The 19,383-nt window shown below is 45.2% G+C and overlaps 1 protein-coding gene across 4 annotated transcripts in view; it reads right to left on the bottom strand.

Annotated features, from left to right (window-relative positions):
- Window positions 1-19,383, bottom strand: part of SORCS1 (sortilin related VPS10 domain containing receptor 1) — a 433,993-nt gene that overhangs the window by 117,837 nt on the left and 296,773 nt on the right. For all 4 annotated transcript variants that reach the window (XM_072130629.1, XM_072130630.1, XM_072130632.1 and 1 more), the window contains exons 6-7: window positions 16,352-16,416; window positions 9,059-9,177 (exon numbers count right to left, since the gene is read on the bottom strand). In XM_072130629.1, coding sequence (XP_071986730.1) covers window positions 9,059-9,177; window positions 16,352-16,416 — 184 coding nt within the window. The remainder of the gene's footprint in view (window positions 1-9,058; window positions 9,178-16,351; window positions 16,417-19,383) is intronic.

The raw sequence follows: 19,383 nt of genomic DNA, 5'->3' as shown, positions 1-19,383 counted from the left end.
GCTGATACACTGGTGATACACAGGTCATACACTGGTGATACATGGGTCATACAATGCTGATACACGGGTGATACACAAGTCATACACTGGTGATACACGGGTCATACAATGCTGATAAACGGGTGATACACGGGTCATACACTGGTGTTACACAAGTCATACACTGGTGATACACGGGTCATACACTGGTGATACACGGGTCATACAATGCTGATACAAGGGTGATACACAAGTCATACACTGGTGATACACGGGTCATACAATGCTGATAAACGGGTGATACACGGGTCATACACTGATGATACACAGGTCACACAATGCTGATACACAGGTCACACAATGCTGATACACAGGTCATACAATGCTGATACACGGGTCATACAATGCTGATACACTGGTGATACAAGGGTGATACACGGGTCATACAATGCTGATACACAGGTCACACAATGCTGATACACAGGTCATACATTGGTGATACACGGGTCATACATTGGTGATACACGGGTCATACATTGGTGATACACGGGTCAAACAATGCTGATACACAGGTCATACACTGCTGATACACGGGTCATACACTGGTGATACACGGGTCATACACTGGTGATACACGGGTCATACACTGGTGATACACAGGTCACACAATGCTGATACACGGGTCATACATTGGTGATACACGGGTCATACATTGGTGATACACGGGTCATACAATGTTGATACACGGGTCATACACTGCTGATACACGGGTCATACACTGGTGATACACGGGTCATACACTGTTGATACACGGGTCATACACTGGTGATACACAGGTCACACAATGCTGATACACAGGTCACACAATGCTGATAAACAGGTCATACAATGCTGATACACAGGTCACACAATGCTGATACACGGGTCATACACTGGTGATACACGGTTCATACAATGCTGATACACTGGTGATACACAGGTCATACACTGGTGATACATGGGTCATACAATGCTGATACACGGGTGATACACAAGTCATACACTGGTGATACACGGGTCATACAATGCTGATAAACGGGTGATACACGGGTCATACACTGGTGTTACACAAGTCATACACTGGTGATACACGGGTCATACACTGGTGATACACGGGTCATACAATGCTGATACAAGGGTGATACACAAGTCATACACTGGTGATACACGGGTCATACAATGCTGATAAACGGGTGATACACGGGTCATACACTGATGATACACAGGTCACACAATGCTGATACACAGGTCACACAATGCTGATACACAGGTCATACAATGCTGATACACGGGTCATACAATGCTGATACACTGGTGATACAAGGGTGATACACGGGTCATACAATGCTGATACACAGGTCACACAATGCTGATACACAGGTCATACAATGCTGATACACAGGTCATACATTGGTGATACACGGGTCATACATTGGTGATACACGGGTCAAACAATGCTGATACACGGGTCATACACTGGTGATACACGGGTCATACACTGGTGATACACGGGTCACACACTGGTGATACACAGGTCACACAATGCTGATACACAGGTCACACAATGCTGATACACAGGTCATACAATGCTGATACACAGGTCATACAATGCTGATACACTGGTGATACAAGGGTGATACACAGGTCATACAATGGTGATACACAGGTCACACAATGCTGATACACGGGTCATACATTGGTGATACACGGGTCATACACTGTTGATACACGGGTCATACACTGGTGATACACAGGTCACACAATGCTGATACACAGGTCATACAATGCTGATACACAGGTCACACAATGCTGATACACGGGTCATACACTGGTGATACACGGGTCATACAATGCTGATACACTGGTGATACACAGGTCATACACTGGTGATACATGGGTCATACAATGCTGATACACGGGTGATACACAAGTCATACACTGGTAATACACGGGTCATACACTGGTGATACACGGGTCATACAATGCTGATACACGGGTGATACACAAGTCATACACTGGTAATACACGGGTCATACACTGGTGATACACAAGTCATACACTGGTGATACACGGGTCATACACTGGTGATACACGGGTCATACAATGCTGATACAAGGGTGATACACAAGTCATACACTGGTGATACACGGGTCATACAATGCTGATAAACGGGTGATACACGGGTCATACACTGATGATACACAGGTCATACAATGTTGATACACAGGTCATACACTGGTGATACACAGGTCATACAATGCTGATACACGGGTCATAAACTGGTGATACATGTAACATGCGAGATATAAGGGTCATACACGGGTGATACGTAGGTCATACATGGGTCAGACACTGATGATACACGGGTCATACACAGGTGATACACGGGGGATACACGGGTCATACACTGGTGATACACGGGCCATACAATGCTGATACACTGGTGATACACAGGTCATACACTGGTGATACACAGGTCATACACTGGTGATACACAGGTCATACAATGCTGATACACGGGTCATACACTGGTGATACACGGGTCATGCACTGCTGATACACTGGTGATACACGGGTCATACAATGCAGATACATGGGTGATACACGGGTCATACACTGGTGATACACGGGTCATACAATGCTGATACACGGGTGATACACAAGTCATACACTGGTGATACACGGGTTATACTATGCTGATACACGGGTGATACACTGGTGATACATGTAACATGCGAGATATAAGGGTCATACACGGGTCATACACTGATGATACACTGATGATAAGCGGGTCATACACGGGTCATACACTGGTGATACACAGATCATACACTGATGATACACGGGTCATACACTTATGATACACAGGTCATACACTGATAATACACGGGTCATACACTGGTGATACATGGGTCATACCCTGATGATAGACGGGTCATACACTGATGATACACGGGTCATACAATGGTGATACACGGGTCATACACTGTTGATACTCGGGTCATACACTGGTGATACACGGGTCATACAATGCTGATACACGGGTCATACACTGATGATACACGGGTCATACACTGGTGATATGCAGGTCATACACTGGTGATACATGGGTCATACACTGATGATACACAGGTCATACACTGATGATACACAGGTCATACACTGGTGATACGCAGGTGATACACTGATGAAACACGGGTCATACACTGGTGATACACGGGTCATACACTGGTGATACATGGGTCATACCCTGTAGATAGACGGGTCATACACTGGTGATACACGGGTCATACATGGGTCATACCCTGATGATAGACGGGTCATACACAGGTCATACACGGATCATAAACTGATAATACACGGGTCATACACTGATAATACACGGGTCATACACTGATAATACAAGGGTCATACACTGGTGATACTCGGGACATACACTGATGATAGATGTGTCATACACTGGTGATACACGGGTCATACACTGGTGATACACGGGTCATACACTGGTGATACACGGGTCATACCCTGATGATAGATGGGTCATACACTGGTGATACACGGGTCATACACTGGTGATACGCAGGTCATACACTGGTGATACGCAGGTCATACACTGATGATACACGGGTGATACACGGGTCATACACTGGTGATACACGGGTCATACAATGCTGATACACAGGTCCAGGGCCGGATCATAGGCGGGGCTCCTGGGGCTCGAGCCCCGGGGCCCCCACCATCTTGCCCCCCCCTAGGGGCCCCCACCAGATGGCACCCCCCGCACCCCCGGCTGAGATGCACGCTGTCCCCAGACATAGGTGACCGCCTCCTCGCCTATCTGTCGGCATGACAGAGACGCCCCCGTCACAGATGACACCGCCTCTACCTCTCGCGCCGCCCCCTCGGCACAGGTGACACTGCCTCTGCCTCCCCGCCCACCCCTCCCCAGCACAGGTTACTGCCATCCCGGCCCGCCCATCCCCAGCCATGCATGGCCGAGCAACCAACCCCCACCGGCCCGCTAGAACAAGAAAACCGATCCACCGCCCGATCCACCGCCCCCCGCTCCCGCTGGAACAAGCATCCGCCGCCCCCCCCCCACCTCCCTGGCCGAACAATCAAGCCAGCCCCCCCGGCACATGTGACCGCCTGTTAGCTCTTTCATCCAGCGCCATGCATGGCCCCCCACGCCCGAACAAGCACCCGCCGCTCCACCCTCCCCGGCCAAACAAGCGACACCCCCCCCCCTCCACCCCCCGCTTGAACAAGCACCGCCGACCCCCTCCCCGGCTGAACAACAACCAAAAGACCCCCCACCGCCCGAACGCCTGTCTGAAGCCACGGCCGTTCACCCTAAAAGGTAAGTATATATGTATGTATGTATGTATATATGTATGTATTTATCTGTGTGTATATATATGTATATACAGTGTATATATGTATATACTGTGTATATACAGGGTCTATGTGTATATATGTATGTAAAGTGTATATATGCATATACTGTGTAATTACTGTTTATTTACTTGTATATACTGTGTATAGGCGTATATATGCATCTACTGTGTATATACTGTGTATATATGCATCTACAGTGTATATGTGTATATACTGTTTATGTGTACATATGCATCTACTGTGTATATGTGTATATACTGTTTATTTATGTGTATATACTGTGTACATTTGTATATACTGTTTATTTATGTGTATATACTGTGTACATATGCATCTACTGTGTATATGTGTATATACTGTTTATTTATGTGTATATACTGTGTACATATGCATCTACTGTGTATATGTGTATATACTGTTTATTTATGTGTATATACTGTTTATTTATGTGTATATACTGTGTATATATGCATCTACTGTGTATATACTGTTTATTTATGTGTATATACTGTGTATATATGCATCTACTGTGTATATACTGTTTATTTATGTGTATATACTGTGTATATATGCATCTACTGTGTATATACTGTTTATTTATGTGTATATACTGTGTATAGGTGCGTATATGCATCTACTGTGCATATATGTATATACTTTGTATGTGTGCATCTACTGTGTATAGATGCATAAGATGCATATACTGTATTTATACATGCATATATTTATATAAGCATATGTGTGTACGTTTAAATATATATAATTATATATTATGCTGGGTATATGGTATGTATGTATGTATATGCTCTATATACTGAATGTGTGTGTATTTCCCGTATCTGTGTGTATATGCGTATATACTGAATGTGTGTGTATTTCCCGTATCTGTGTGTATATGCGTATATACTGAATGTGTGTGTATTTGCTGTATGTGTGTATATACTTTATGAGTTTGTATATACTCTGTGTATTAGTATATAAATGTATATGAGTGCATAAATGTGTGTGTATAGGTGTATACTTGTGTGTGTATATATGGGTGCAAGTATATGTGTGTAGAACTTTATCTGTGTGTATATAAGTATATAGGCGTGTATGTATCAGTGTGTAATTGTATAAACATGTCTATAAAAGGGTACATTCACAAGAATGTATGGGGACGTATATCTGGCCCCAGTATGTAGCTTTGTTACTGGGGGCGAGGCGGCTGTATCTAGCGGTGTTACTGGGGATGAGGCGGCTGTATGTAGATGTGTTACTGGGGGCCAGGCGGCTGTATGTAGCTGTGTTACTGGGGATGAGGCGGCTGTATGTAGCTGTGTTATTGGGGATGAGGCGGCTGTATGTAGATGTGTTACTGGGGATGAGGCGACTGTATGTAGCGGTGTTACTGGGGGCGAGGCGGCTGTATGTAGCGGTGTTACTGGGGGCGAGGCGGCTGTATGTAGCGGTGTTACTGGGGGCGAGGCGGCTGTATGTAGCGGTGTTACTGGGGGCGAGGCGACTGTATGTAGCGGTGTTACTGGGGGCGAGGCGGCTGTATGTACCGGTGTTACTGGGGGCGAGGCGGCTGTATGCAGGTGTGTTACTGGGGGCGAGGCGGCTGTATGCAGGTGTGTTACTGGGGGCGAGGCGGCTGTATGCAGGTGTGTTACTGGGGGCGAGGCGGCTGTATGCAGGTGTGTTACTGGGGGCGAGGCGGCTGTATGCAGCTGTGTTACTGGTGGCGAGGTGGCTGTATGCAGCTGTGTTACTGGTGGCGAGGCGGCTGTATGTAGCTGTGTTACTGGGGATGAGGCGGCTGTATGTAGCTGTGTTACTGGGGATGAGGCGTCTGTATGTAGCTGTGTTACTGGGGATGAGGCGTCTGTATGTAGCTGTGTTACTGGGGATGAGGCGGCTGTGTGTAGCTGTGTTACTGGGGATGAGGCGTCTGTATGTAGCTGTGTTACTGGGGATGAGGCGGCTGTGTGTAGCTGTGTTACTGGGGATGAGGCGGCTGTATGTAGCTGTGTTACTGGGGGCGAGGTGGCTGTATGTAGCTGTGTTACTGGGGATGAGGTGGCTGTATGTAGCTGTGTTACTGGGGATGAGGTAGCTGTATGTAGCTGTGTTACTGGGGGTGAGGTGGCTGTATGTAGCTGTGTTACTGGGGATGAGGTAGCTGTATGTAGCTGTGTTACTGGGGGTGAGGTGGCTGTATGTAGCTGTGTTACTGGGGATGAGGCGGCTGTATTTAGCTGTGTTACTAGGGATGAGGTGGCTGTATGTAGCTGTGTTACTCAGGGCTAGGCGGCTGTATGTAGCGGTGTTACTCAGGGCTAGGCGGCTGTATGTAGCTGTGTTACTGGGGATGAGGCGGCTGTATGTAGCTGTGTTACTGGGGGTGAGGCGGCTGTATGTAGCTGTGTTACTGGGGATGAGGCGGCTGTGTTACCGGGGGTGAGGCGGCTGTATGTAGCTGTGTTACTGGGGGTGAGGCGGCTGTATGTAGCTGTGTTACTGCTGAGATAGTGGAAAGGAAGCAGGAGGACGTGTATGTGCGCTACACTCAGTGGGGGCCTCCACCAGATTTTGCGCCCAAGGGCCCCCACCAACCTTAATCCGGCCCTGCACAGGTCATACACTGATGATACACAGGTCATACATGGGTCATACACTGATGATACACGGGTCATACACTGATGATACACAGGTCATACACTGGTGATACGCGGGTCATACACTGGTGATACACGGGTCATACAATGCTGATACAAGGGTCATACACTGATGATGCACGGGTCATACACTGGTGATACACGAGTCATACACTGATGATACACGGGTCATACACTGATGATACACAGGTCATACACTGATGATACACAGGTCATACACTGATGATACACAGGTCATACATGGGTCATACACTGATACACGGGTCATACACTGATGATACACGGGTCATACACTGCTGATACAAGGGTCATACACTGATGATGCACGGGTCATACACTGGTGATACACGAGTCATACACTGATGATACACGGGTCATACACTGATGATACACAGGTCATACACTGATGATACACAGGTCATACACTGATGATACACAGGTCAAACCGGGGTCATACACTGATGATACACAGGTCATACACTGATGATACACGGGTCATACACTGGTGATACGCGAGTCATACAATGCTGATACACGGGTCATACAATGCTGATACACGGGTCATACAATGCTGATACACGGGTCATACAATGCTGATACACGGGTCATACACTGATGATACACGGGTTATACCCTAGTGATACGCAGGTCATACACTGATGATACACGGGTCATACACTGGTGATACACGGGTCATACAATGCTGATACACAGGTCATACACTGATGATACACAGGTCATACATGGGTCATACACTGATAATACACAGGTCATACATTGATGATACACAGGTTATACATGGGTCATACACTGATGATACACAGATCATACACTGATGATAGACGGGTCATACACTGGTGATACACGGGTCATACAATGGTGATACACGGGTCATACACTGTTGATACACGGGTCATACACTGATGATACACTGGTCATACACTGGTGATACACGGGTCATACACTGTTGATACACGGGTCATACACTGATGATACACTGGTCATACAATGCTGATTCACGGGTCATACACTGATGATACACGGGTCATACACTGATGATACACGGGTCATACACTGGTGATACGCAGGTCATACACTGGTGATACGCAGGTCATACACTGGTGATACGCAGGTCATACACTGGTGATACTCAGGTCATACACTGGTGATACACAGGTCATACACTGGTGATATGCGGGTCATACACTGGTGATATGCGGGTCATACACTGGTGATATGCGGGTCATACACTGGTGATACACGGGTCATACACGGGTCATACACGGGTGATACACGGGTGATACACTGGTGATACACAGGTCACACAATGCTGATACACAGGTCACACAATGCTGATACACAGGTCATACAATGCTGATACACGGGTCATACAATGCTGATACACGGGTCATACAATGCTGATACACTGGTGATACAAGGGTGATACACGGGTCATACACGGGTGATACACGGGTGATACACTGGTCATACACTGGTCATACACGGTGATACACGGGTCATACACTGGTGATATGCGGGTCATACACTGCTTAAACATTGGTGATGTCCTGATGATACATGGGTGATACAAATATGACACTGTTGATGCCCTCTGATACATTGGTGACACATGGGTGATACATATATAACAGCAGTGTGAGCAACATACATAGGTCTGATTACACATCTCTCCAGGAACAATACATGACACTGGCTGCTGGGAGCACAGAGCACAGCAGTGTGAGGACTCACCACCAGTAGGTACAGCCAAGGAATATAAATCCATATGTCCTGCTGCTACTAACAACATACACAGTGGTGTGATTATACATCTCTCCAGGGACACAAGCTGCAGTCTGTATGGTTGGTTACAGCTGATGACAGGTTCCCTTTAATAAGGGGGATCGCAGATCTATTTAAACTCATCACCAAAGGAGCAGAAATACTAAGGACATGTCTTCGGGAGGTCGGTATTAATTTACCTGGACAAAAACATATTCGTCTTGGACGATGAGGGAGTTGGTGTCGATGTATCCAGCGAAGGGTTTGGTCCTCACCGTCTCCGAGCAGTTGTTCATCTTACAGACAATGTACTGAGCGTCTGCAAGGGAAGAGCAAGGGTTAATTACACAGTTACAATTGTAGCATTTTTCAGTAAATACATTAAATTGTTGAATGTGTCCTAAAACAGTGAACAAGTATATTCTGTATCATCCATAACATGTGTTATATGTGTCCTATGCCAGCAACTGTAGACTACTCTATAATGGAAGCTTAGATGCAGCAGCTCAGCTCTATGTACTGTTGATTACTTTATAATAGAAGCTTAGATGCAGCAGCTCAGCTCTATGTACTGTTGATTACTTTATAATAGAAGCTTAGATACAGCAACTCAGCTCTATGTATTGGTAGATTACTCTATAATGGAAGCTTAGATACAGCAGAGCAGCTCTATGTACTGGTAGATTACTCTATAATGGAAGCTTAGATACAGCAGCTCAGCTCTATGTACTGGTAGAATACTCCATAATGTAAGCTTAGATACAGCAGAGCAGCTCTATGTACTGGTAGATTACTCTATAATGGAAGCTTAGATACAGCAGCTCAGCTCTATGTACTGGTAGAATACTCCATAATGTAAGCTTAGATACAGCAGCTCAGCTCTATGTACTGGTAGATTACTCTATAATGGAAGCTTAGATACAGCAGCTCATCTCTATGTACTGGTAGATTACTCTATAATGGAAGCTTAGATACAGCAGCTCAGCTCTATGTACTGGTAGATTACTCTATAATGGAAGCTTAGATACAGCAGCTCATCTCTATGTACTGGTAGATTACTCTATAATGGAAGCTTAGATACAGCAGCTCATCTCTATGTACTGGTAGATTACTCTATAATGGAAGCTTAGATACAGCAGCTCATCTCTATGGAAGGTTTCCCCCTCCCTGGCATGGAGGACTATGTAGGACCATGTCCTGAGACCCCGGGACGGGGCAGATAGTTGTCAGTAGTTCTGCGTCTCAGGTGAAGGAATAAATCTGGGTTCAGCTCGGCAGACAGATGGAGATATCCGAGCGCTGACCTCCCAGCGAGGGACGGAGACAAGATAAATGTTGTAGCAGCTGCTGCGGGCAGAGCGCTCGCACCTCTGCGCCCACACTGCTTTACTCTTCTTCTCTGGCAGAGAACACACATCTCTCATCCTCCACATCCTACAACATGAATCCATTCTGCTGCAGATTGTGGACTTTATATTCAAGGCAGAGGAGAGATTATCGCATGGCGCCCAAGCCAACTGGAAGAGAAGACGCGTCCAACTAATCTGATGAATCAAGTCCAGAAATCCCAAAACTAGAGAAATTACCTGCATTGTGACTGGATTTGGGGAAAAGTTTTTTAAAAAATCCCACACAAAACAAGATGAGTCATCAGGGATCATAAAACTTGTGCAGCCTTCTGGATCAAACCCTTACCCAATGGACTCATCTGGACACCCACATATGAGCACCGTTTTTCTATCAGGAAGGTGCCTGAGCAATGGTTCCTAGGTTGTCGATGTGTGGCTGGTGTCTCCTGCCTGAATTCTTTCACCGCCTGTTGTACTTTGTATCTTTCTAAATAATTTAAGAATCTGAGGACCTTGCAGTCACCTTCTAGCCACTTGTGGTGTATATAAAGCAGGTTCTCCAACAGGAAGGTGCCTGAGCAATGGTTCCTAGCTTGTCGATGTTCCGCTGGTGTCTCCTACCTGCATTCTTGAACTGCTTGCTGTACTTTTCTATCTTTGTATAGAATTTAGGTATCTGAGGACTTTGCAGTCAGCTTCTAGTCACTTGTGGTGTATATAAAGCAGCTTTTCCAACTATAAAGTGCCTGAGCAATGGTTCCTAGATTGTCAATGTGCCGCTGGTGTCTCCTGCCTGCATTCTTGCATTGCCTATTGTACCTTTTCATCTTTGTAGAGAATTTAAGAATCTAAGAACCCTGCAGTTAGCTTCCAGCCACTTGTGGTGTTTATAAAGCAGCTTCTCCAACACGAAGGTGCCTGAGCAATGGTTCCTAGCTTGTCGATGTGCCACTGGTGTCTGCTACTTGCATTCTTGAACTGCTTGCTGTACATTTCTATCTTTGTAAAGAATTTAAGAATCTGAAGACCTTGAAGTCAGCTTCCAGCCACTTGTGGTCTTATATAAAGCAGCTTTTCCAACAGTATGGTGCCTGAGCGATGGTTCTTAGATTGTCAATGTGCCGCTGGTGTCCCCTACCTGCATTCTTGCATTGCCTATTGCAACTTTCTATCTTCATACAGAATTGAAGAATCTGAGAACCCTGCAGTCACCTTCCAGCCACTTGTGGTGTATATAAAGCAGCATCTCGATCAGGAAGGTGCCTGCGCAATGGTGCCTAGATTGTCAATGTGCTGCTGCTGTCTCCTGCCTGAATTCTTGCACTACCTGCCGTACTTTTCTATCTTTGTAGATAATTTAGGAATCTGAGAACCCTGCAGTCAGCTTCCAGTCACTAAAAGCAGCTTCTCCAACAGGAAGGTGCCTGAGCAATGGTTCCAAGCTTGTTACTATGCCACTAAGGTATTGCAGCATTGTAACCTATTAGTTGTAGCTTTGACTGTCTGCCCTGATCAATGCACAGACTCTTATTACTCTGCCCACTGACCAGGCTCTGCAGCCCCTGCCACCAGCACTAGGACCACTCCCAGATATAGAGACCTGGTAGTTTAGATCCTTGTAAGAGGTGAATGGATCACTGGGATAATTGCATTGCATTAGTTATTGGGGAGAGATTGGTGTGATTGCCCATAGAGGTGTGTGCTGTGACAGTTAGAGAACAGACCTAGCCTGCAATACCAGACACGACCTGCAGACAAGTGAGGCACTGTTGTTAAGAAGAATACCGAAAATCCAGCCATGTTTTGTAGGTTCTTTTGATGATACTGTATATGTTCCCCATGGCTTGGGGTTGATCTCTTATCAGATAAGAACGGGCTACGATAGATAAACTTTGGTCTTTCATGACTATATACTGTACATTGTGTGAGCAGGGAAGCGGAGGAGGACAATATACAATATCTACACTTCCTCCATCTATTATTACTTCTCAAAAATGTCATCACCAGGAAAATGTCAAGGTAAATTAAGACCTTTTTATGGCACCAGTCATTTCACCCCCTTCCCCCCGTCACTGCTGGGCTCTTATTAAACATTCAGGAGAACTAAATGATGTGATGAATTATGACTCTCTATACAGAACCACTGCAGTACAGACCATGATGTCTCCTGCCCCCTGTGTAGTGCATAAATGATAGATGCGTCCCTGGTGGTCTGGGGATAATAACTGCTCCCTGGGTGCACTGATGTATCCTTAATATCACTGCTATATTGGAGGGGTATAGAAAGGGTTATGCTCAGATACCCTGGAGGGTAAAAATTTTATAGATTTCCATGTATTTAATCTGTATTCTTCCGCTGATTCGAGCTTCACGCAGCAGAGTCACCATCTCTGCTCCATCTTTTAACGAAAGTTTACACAATGTGAGTCAAAAAAGAAAAAAATCTGACCTACAATGAGAAAAAATATATATAACATAGGTGAGAAAAGCAAAGTTTTCCTTCCTGGGTAACTTTTTCCATCACCTGCAAATTGACATTTCCAAATATGCAAATTCACCCAAGATCTTGAGGCAGGTAATTGGAATAGCGGCAATCATGTACATTTACCCGAATCAGAGCGATTCCAGCGGAGACGCGAGGAGATGACTTGTGTCACGCAGGAACCTGGGAGTGAGGAGGACAGGACACGACAATGCGGGTTGGCAGCGCCGGGCGCCTCTGCGGTGCTGCCCGGGAGCGGTAATTGTCTGGAAGAGGCTGCTGGTGTCTGACTCAGGCCTCCCCTCCATCTTTGCCTCATTTGCAGCCATCGGCAAAGATGAAGCGGTAGACAGCAAAATCATAATCATTTTATGAGATGTCGGGTCGCCTGAGAAACATTCACTTATTCCTTTGCTTCATTTATTAAAATCTGAGCCTCATTAGTGTCAGTTAAGGTGTTCCAGAACTGCAGGCATAACAATGGTTAAATCCAATTAGCTGAGACTCACGTGGACATGAAAGTAGAAGAACTCCCAACCACCCTCAGCTTCATACAAGTTAAGATTTCTATTATCGGTCGAGTTCAAGACTCAAAAGAAGATTAGCTCTTTGGTGGCTCAACATTGAATCCAAGGCTTCTGGATGGTCTAAAAGTGTTAGTATTTTCACTAAGAAAAAATAAAGCTAAAGAGAACCTTCCCAACATTGACACTGATGGTGGAATGTACGTGTTACTAATGGGACGTAGCCATCAGAACAAGAGACCACTTCTAGTAGGAGATTCATGGATCCATCAAAGAACAAAGAAACTTGATTGTGAAGCCACCAAGAAGGAGTCCTCCTGATGGTTACACAACCGGAGGTCATCCATGACATTTAAAGAATCCATGACTTCTCTAGGAAGGCCCCAACCCTATTAAGTATACTCCTGATCTTCATGGTGTTAACTTTATAAACAGACGCCAAGGGTACAGAAGAAGTAGATGAAGCTTTCCTCCTAATGGAAACCCACCATGGATCATCTGGCTTCCTCATGTAAGGGACTACTATGGTCATTGTGACTCTTTGGGGCAGATTTACTTACCCGGTCCTGTTGCAATCCCGGGGTGCGTTGTCCGATGAGGATTCGGATCTGCCACGATTCACTAAGATCGTGCGCCCGAGTTCCTGCATCCGTCGCTTCTACACCAAGGTCCGCCGGAGTTCACCTGCTTCTTCCCGGTGCTTGTAAGTGCGTGTCTTGCGACACAATTCTAAATGTTAAATCCTGCGCGTTGTCCGAATCCATCGGGTTGTCCGACGGCCTGCCCCCCGATTTCTGTCGTGTGCAAGCCGCTACCGATACGCCAAAGTCTGATCGCGTGCTCCAAATTCCCGGGGAAATCCGGCACAAAATGGAAATCGTCGGGAAACCCTACGAAAATGCACTCCGCGGACCCTTAGAAGATGTGCCCCTTTATTTTCAGTTAACACTTTTCCCCTACTAATTGAACCCTGTCCCTTTAATAAGACAAACCCCCAAATGCCTTAACCTTTACTTTTGATTTTACTCAATGACCCTCTAAAGATGTTTTGACTCATCGATGAAGCACAATTTTCTTGGTGTTTTTCCCTCCATGTTCTTCAGATGTTTGGGCTCCTGGGGACCTGGTGTTATCGTTCCTTCTGGATTACGGTATAAGTAACTAGACTATATGGAATATATGCGCATAAATTGAAGAGCGCATATTTCCTCCACACAGGTGGTGAATCTTCTGCACTAAGTTTCTTCTCAACTTTTGCAAGGAACTCTATTTCATAAAGTAGGAAATTTCGGACATTCCTCCTCCCTTGTTCTATCAAGAGAATCTGTTTCTCTTTTCTATTAGTTGATATACAATCCTGATATTGTCCCGACGATTAGAAAACCTTGGAAGACGGTGACCACCACCAACAAGATGGATGAACTTTGAGGAGCGTGAAAAACACAATCTTGGAAGACCAAATTATGGCCAACAGGAATCACTGTCAACAGCAAGACATCAAGGACTCTTTCACAAGAACTTGGTTCCCATAAAGAAGCATCAAGATAGTATCCAAGTGGTGGTAATTCCAGTATGACCTTATGTGGTGGGGTATGGCCTCATGAAGACTAAATATGGTTCAGATGTAACCCAATTGACAAACTGAACCTGAAAACTGAGGTTAACTGCAGTTAACTCCAGAAGGCTTTTGAGAAATTTGAGATATATAGGGCTGTTTGTAGGGTCTTCTTGTCAAGACCTGCTGGAAACATGGGGATGATCCCATCTAAGCATATTAGATATCTACATTTTAGTCCCCATTTTGGAGCTACCTCAGCATTAATTTGCAGGACCGTCCTACATAAACGGGGCAGTTGGACCAATGTGTGAAGGAGTATAATGGACTTATTGCAGTCATGACACAATTACAGGTTTTCATCATCATTTCCCTTTAAATCACCCCCCCCCTCCCAAACCAGAAGATCATTGTAACCACAATGGAGTCAATATGAGATATGACCCGTCATCTCCCGCTCTCCACTCAGATCTAAAGAAAGGATTTGCTTTCCTTTTATTTATTTTTATTGTAATTGAATTCAATATCTTCCGATCCAGGGCTGGAATGACGCGGTATAATGCTGCGCTGAATGAGCCCTAAATCTGCCTCCCAGAAGAAGACGCTTCTGGAAAGGTTCATATAAATGATTTCAAATGCTCGGGATTTGCATAAGAAAGATAAGAATTCATTTGCATTGGAAGTTCTTCCAGCACTCGGGCAGGATGATCATGGAGGGGCTCATTATAATAGTGTCTCAATGTGAAGAATGAGCAGTTGATGGGGGAAGGGGTTGGGTTAGAGGATGGTAGAGGAAGACTGTTGAAGCCACATCTATAGGAAGCCAATGAACTAGTTAATATCAAGCAGACACATAAATTACCATAATTACTCCTGGAAAAAAGTATATATTTTGTCCCAATTATCTTTAGTCTTAACACTGTGTGTCAGCTTTCCCTGGAGTGTCCTTAAAAAAATGAGATTTGTTATGGAAAGATCCCTCAACTCGGGAACCAATTTTAAGGAAGGGCTCCAGTATCGCTAATCCTGAGGGACGACTAAATAGACATATGACCGTGCATGTAAGTGATCGATGGGTGAGACACAAGAGTTGGTAGTGTTAGTCTGTTAGGTCAGTTGGGTTTATGGTTTGAGGTTAGTATCATTATTGGTTTAGGGTTAATGGGTTAGGATTTGTTCCGTTACTAGGTTTAGTCGCAGTTAGTAGGATTATTGAGCTAGTAGGATAAGTGGGTCACGATTAGTAGGATTAGTGTGTTAGCATTACTGGGTTATGCTTAGAAGAGTTAGTGGATTAGGATAAGTAGGGTTAGGATTTCGGTTCAGTGGGGTTAGTAGTTTATAAATCATAGGCTTTAAGATTAGACGGATCAGTAGGCAGGGTTACAGGGTGAGGATTGGAAAGGTTAGTGGTTTAGGGCTAGAAGGGTAGAGACTTAGGACTCGGAGGAGGAAGGATAGTACTGTAATGGATTAGTGCTAGTAGGTTTAGGGTAAGTGGGGTAGTGTGTTAGGGCTACTAGACTTAATAGGTTATGCAAAATAACAAAATCATAAAAATATGGATGACAGATGTCCCTTACGTCCTTCCGGAGTCTTCATCTCTAAGTGGACAAGCTCGGCATCTCTGTTAGATACGGTCACAGTCCTAAAGACACAGAGAAAGAAAAGAACACACAATTTAGCAAGCAGAAGCGAAGAAATGGAGTGGCACTCACCGTTTTTGTGAAAGCACAACTTCTTTATTCTTGGTTCACATAAGTACACAGGGGGGCACACAGAGCCGCAGAGCCGACGGGCCGTTTCGCGCCAGCCGGCGCTTTCTCAAGGCAGAACACACAATTTACATGGTCGTTACACAATACTGTATAAATCCACACATATGTACAGCAATGGAATGTAGTGCATTCTGGGTAACTCTTCCCTTGTAGGTGTATGCTCATGTTATATCCATTATATCTTGGTAATGGTTGTCCCTATATATATGCTATATGGTACAGCCATTGCAGGTGTTGTGTTATGGGTTAATCCACCAAGTACTGTATGTGTATACTCATGTCCTATCCATTAGATCATGGTTGGCTCCATACAAAGACCATATTTTCTATGGGTTATAGAAAGGGGTTGCATTATGGGCGAATCTTCCTCTTTATGTGTATACCCATGTCCTATCCCTTAGCTGATGATCATGGTTGGCCTCATACATTGAGTACATTGATGTAGAGTTGCATTATAGGTGCATCCACCCTGAAGCTGTTGTGCTGTAGATCATGGTTGGCCCGATATGTAGGCTGTATTAGCCATGGGGTACCACATCTTTTCGCTCAGCCCATATCTATTGTTCCCTCAGTCGCAGACTTCTCGCCCACTAATCTTCCGTACCTCCCTATAAACCCTCCAGACTTCTATTACTTTTAATTTAGCGGCAGTAACAATATTTTATTGTCTTATAATTCACAGATATTGCCAGATAATATAATGAGCATTCATCTTCCAGCCTCCCTGGCGCAGTTAAAGCATTTTACGGATTCGGCGATTCTCTCTGCAGCTAATCCCCGGACTTTACCCCCAGAACAGAAGACGCAATTTACATCTGAAGTCTTGTTTCTTACGACCTCATTTCGTCCTCCCCTCCTCCGCTCGACATCTGCACTTAGTCTGTGAGTTGCAAATTCTTTAAAAATGCAGTTATTGCAGTTCTGTCGGGGGCGGCGGGAGGCGCCAGGCTTTGTTCTTGCTAAGACTCGGTCCCCGTAGAGGTTGGAGATACACAATAAATAATAAGGAACCCGTCAGCCGCGCATCGTCCATTGTTGATCACAAAAAACAAGATTACAGATGTATCGCGGCATCCGAACAGAACGACTCGTCTTGGCAGCGGGACGATCCCTCGAGTATCTCACCAGCCAGCGCGCTCATCGCTCGAGCCGAGACCAGAGGAGCCACTTTGATGCCAAGTTTATCTCCGCGTCTTGTATTGTACGCAACATCTCTCTTCATTCATTATACAGACCTCGGCTTGTAAGACTGCGCTAAAAACCTTTAACCCACGCATGGCCGTGATGCATTAAAGGGGTCATCTGATTTTACTGAAAGTAAAATGTGTGTGGTTGTGTGTGGTGCTGCAGCTTTTGATGAAGTTCAGCTTAGTTTGCTGCATCGGTTGAGGTTTCCTTGTAAGATGCCATTGACTTCATTTCATACTACATGTTCCTAATAATAAAAATAATAATAATTCTTTATTTATATAGCGCACACAGATTACACAGCACTGCACAAAGTTGTCAAATTGGTCCCTGTCCCCATGAGGCTCACAATCTAAACAACCTACCAGTATGTTTTTGGAGTGTGGGAGGAAACTGGAGGACTCCCACACAAACACGGAGAAATCATACAAACTCTTTGCAGATGTTGACCTGGGTGGGTTTCGAACCCAGGACCCCAGCGCTGCAAGGCAGAAGTGCTACTCACTCAGCCACCGTGCTGCCCTATGAAGCTATTGCACCATAACTTGCTGCCATCTTCTTGGTTCTTCAGTATTCCCTGCTTTTCTTGCACTGTTTACAGGCTCTTTTTTTTATAAATCCTGAGCCCTGCAGTCTGGTTGTAGACATTGCCCTGTACTCATGTGTTATATTCTCCCCAGGAATCTGTCTGTGCAATGGCTGGATCCTCCAAAGGTCCCTGCTGATCCCTGATTTCTGATTTTCTCCTTTATACATCATACTCAATCTGGTGACCACCCCAGCCGACGATCTGAGCTGCCTGCCCTGACCTATGGCTTGTACCTAGACTCTTCTTGATTTACCCTTGCCCTAACCATGGTTCTAGGTATAAGAACATGATATCACAGTCTTTTTTTACTTTAGTTGAGAAGAACATCCCCACCATATTACATCCATGTACTAGTAAAAACTACAGAAGTATACAGGGACGTAACTACAGGGGCGGCAGCCATAGCAGCCACTATGGGGCCTGCAGTATCAGTGGGCACGGCATTTGGGATATTGGGTCTCAATATTTGCTGTATGTGTGTATATAAGTATATAAATGTGTGTGATGCGAGTATACAAATACGCATATTTTTAAGGGGGAAGCAGCCACCTTGAGAATTCTGCTATAGGGCCCTGCCTCTCCTAGTTACTCCCCTGGAAGCAAATTATACTAAGGAACGTTGTACAAGTTACTCTGTTTGTTTTCCCCTAAAACCCCTGTTTGGGTATCTGGACTTCTGAGACCTGCTACCTCTCAGAATAGTCATTTACTGCTAGAAGGTGCCTGAACGGGTGCAGACCAAAGTCAAGGCAGAGTCCAAGATATCAGAGGTCACGGCAGGCAGCTATGGATCGAGGTCATATCAAGTCAAGGTTGGAACCAGAAGTAGAATCAGAGCTGAGATCATACAGGAATTGGATACCAGCAGGACGTGCACCAAGGATCTAGACATCTCTTAATGGGTAAAGTAACCAGGAAAGTTAACTGGCCCCTTAAATAAGGAGAATTGGACAGGTGAGATGTGGTCAGCAGGGGGTCTCAGAGGGAGCCATGTCTGCCACAAAAGGGAAGACAGCGGGCACGACCCAACAGGGCGACTGCGAATGGGTGCAAATACTTT

The sequence above is a fragment of the Engystomops pustulosus genome, chromosome 11 (genome assembly GCF_040894005.1).
Source record: "Engystomops pustulosus chromosome 11, aEngPut4.maternal, whole genome shotgun sequence".
In the NCBI taxonomy this organism is placed as follows: Eukaryota; Metazoa; Chordata; class Amphibia; order Anura; family Leptodactylidae; genus Engystomops; species Engystomops pustulosus.
This window is presented reverse-complemented; position numbering and strand designations above follow the sequence as displayed.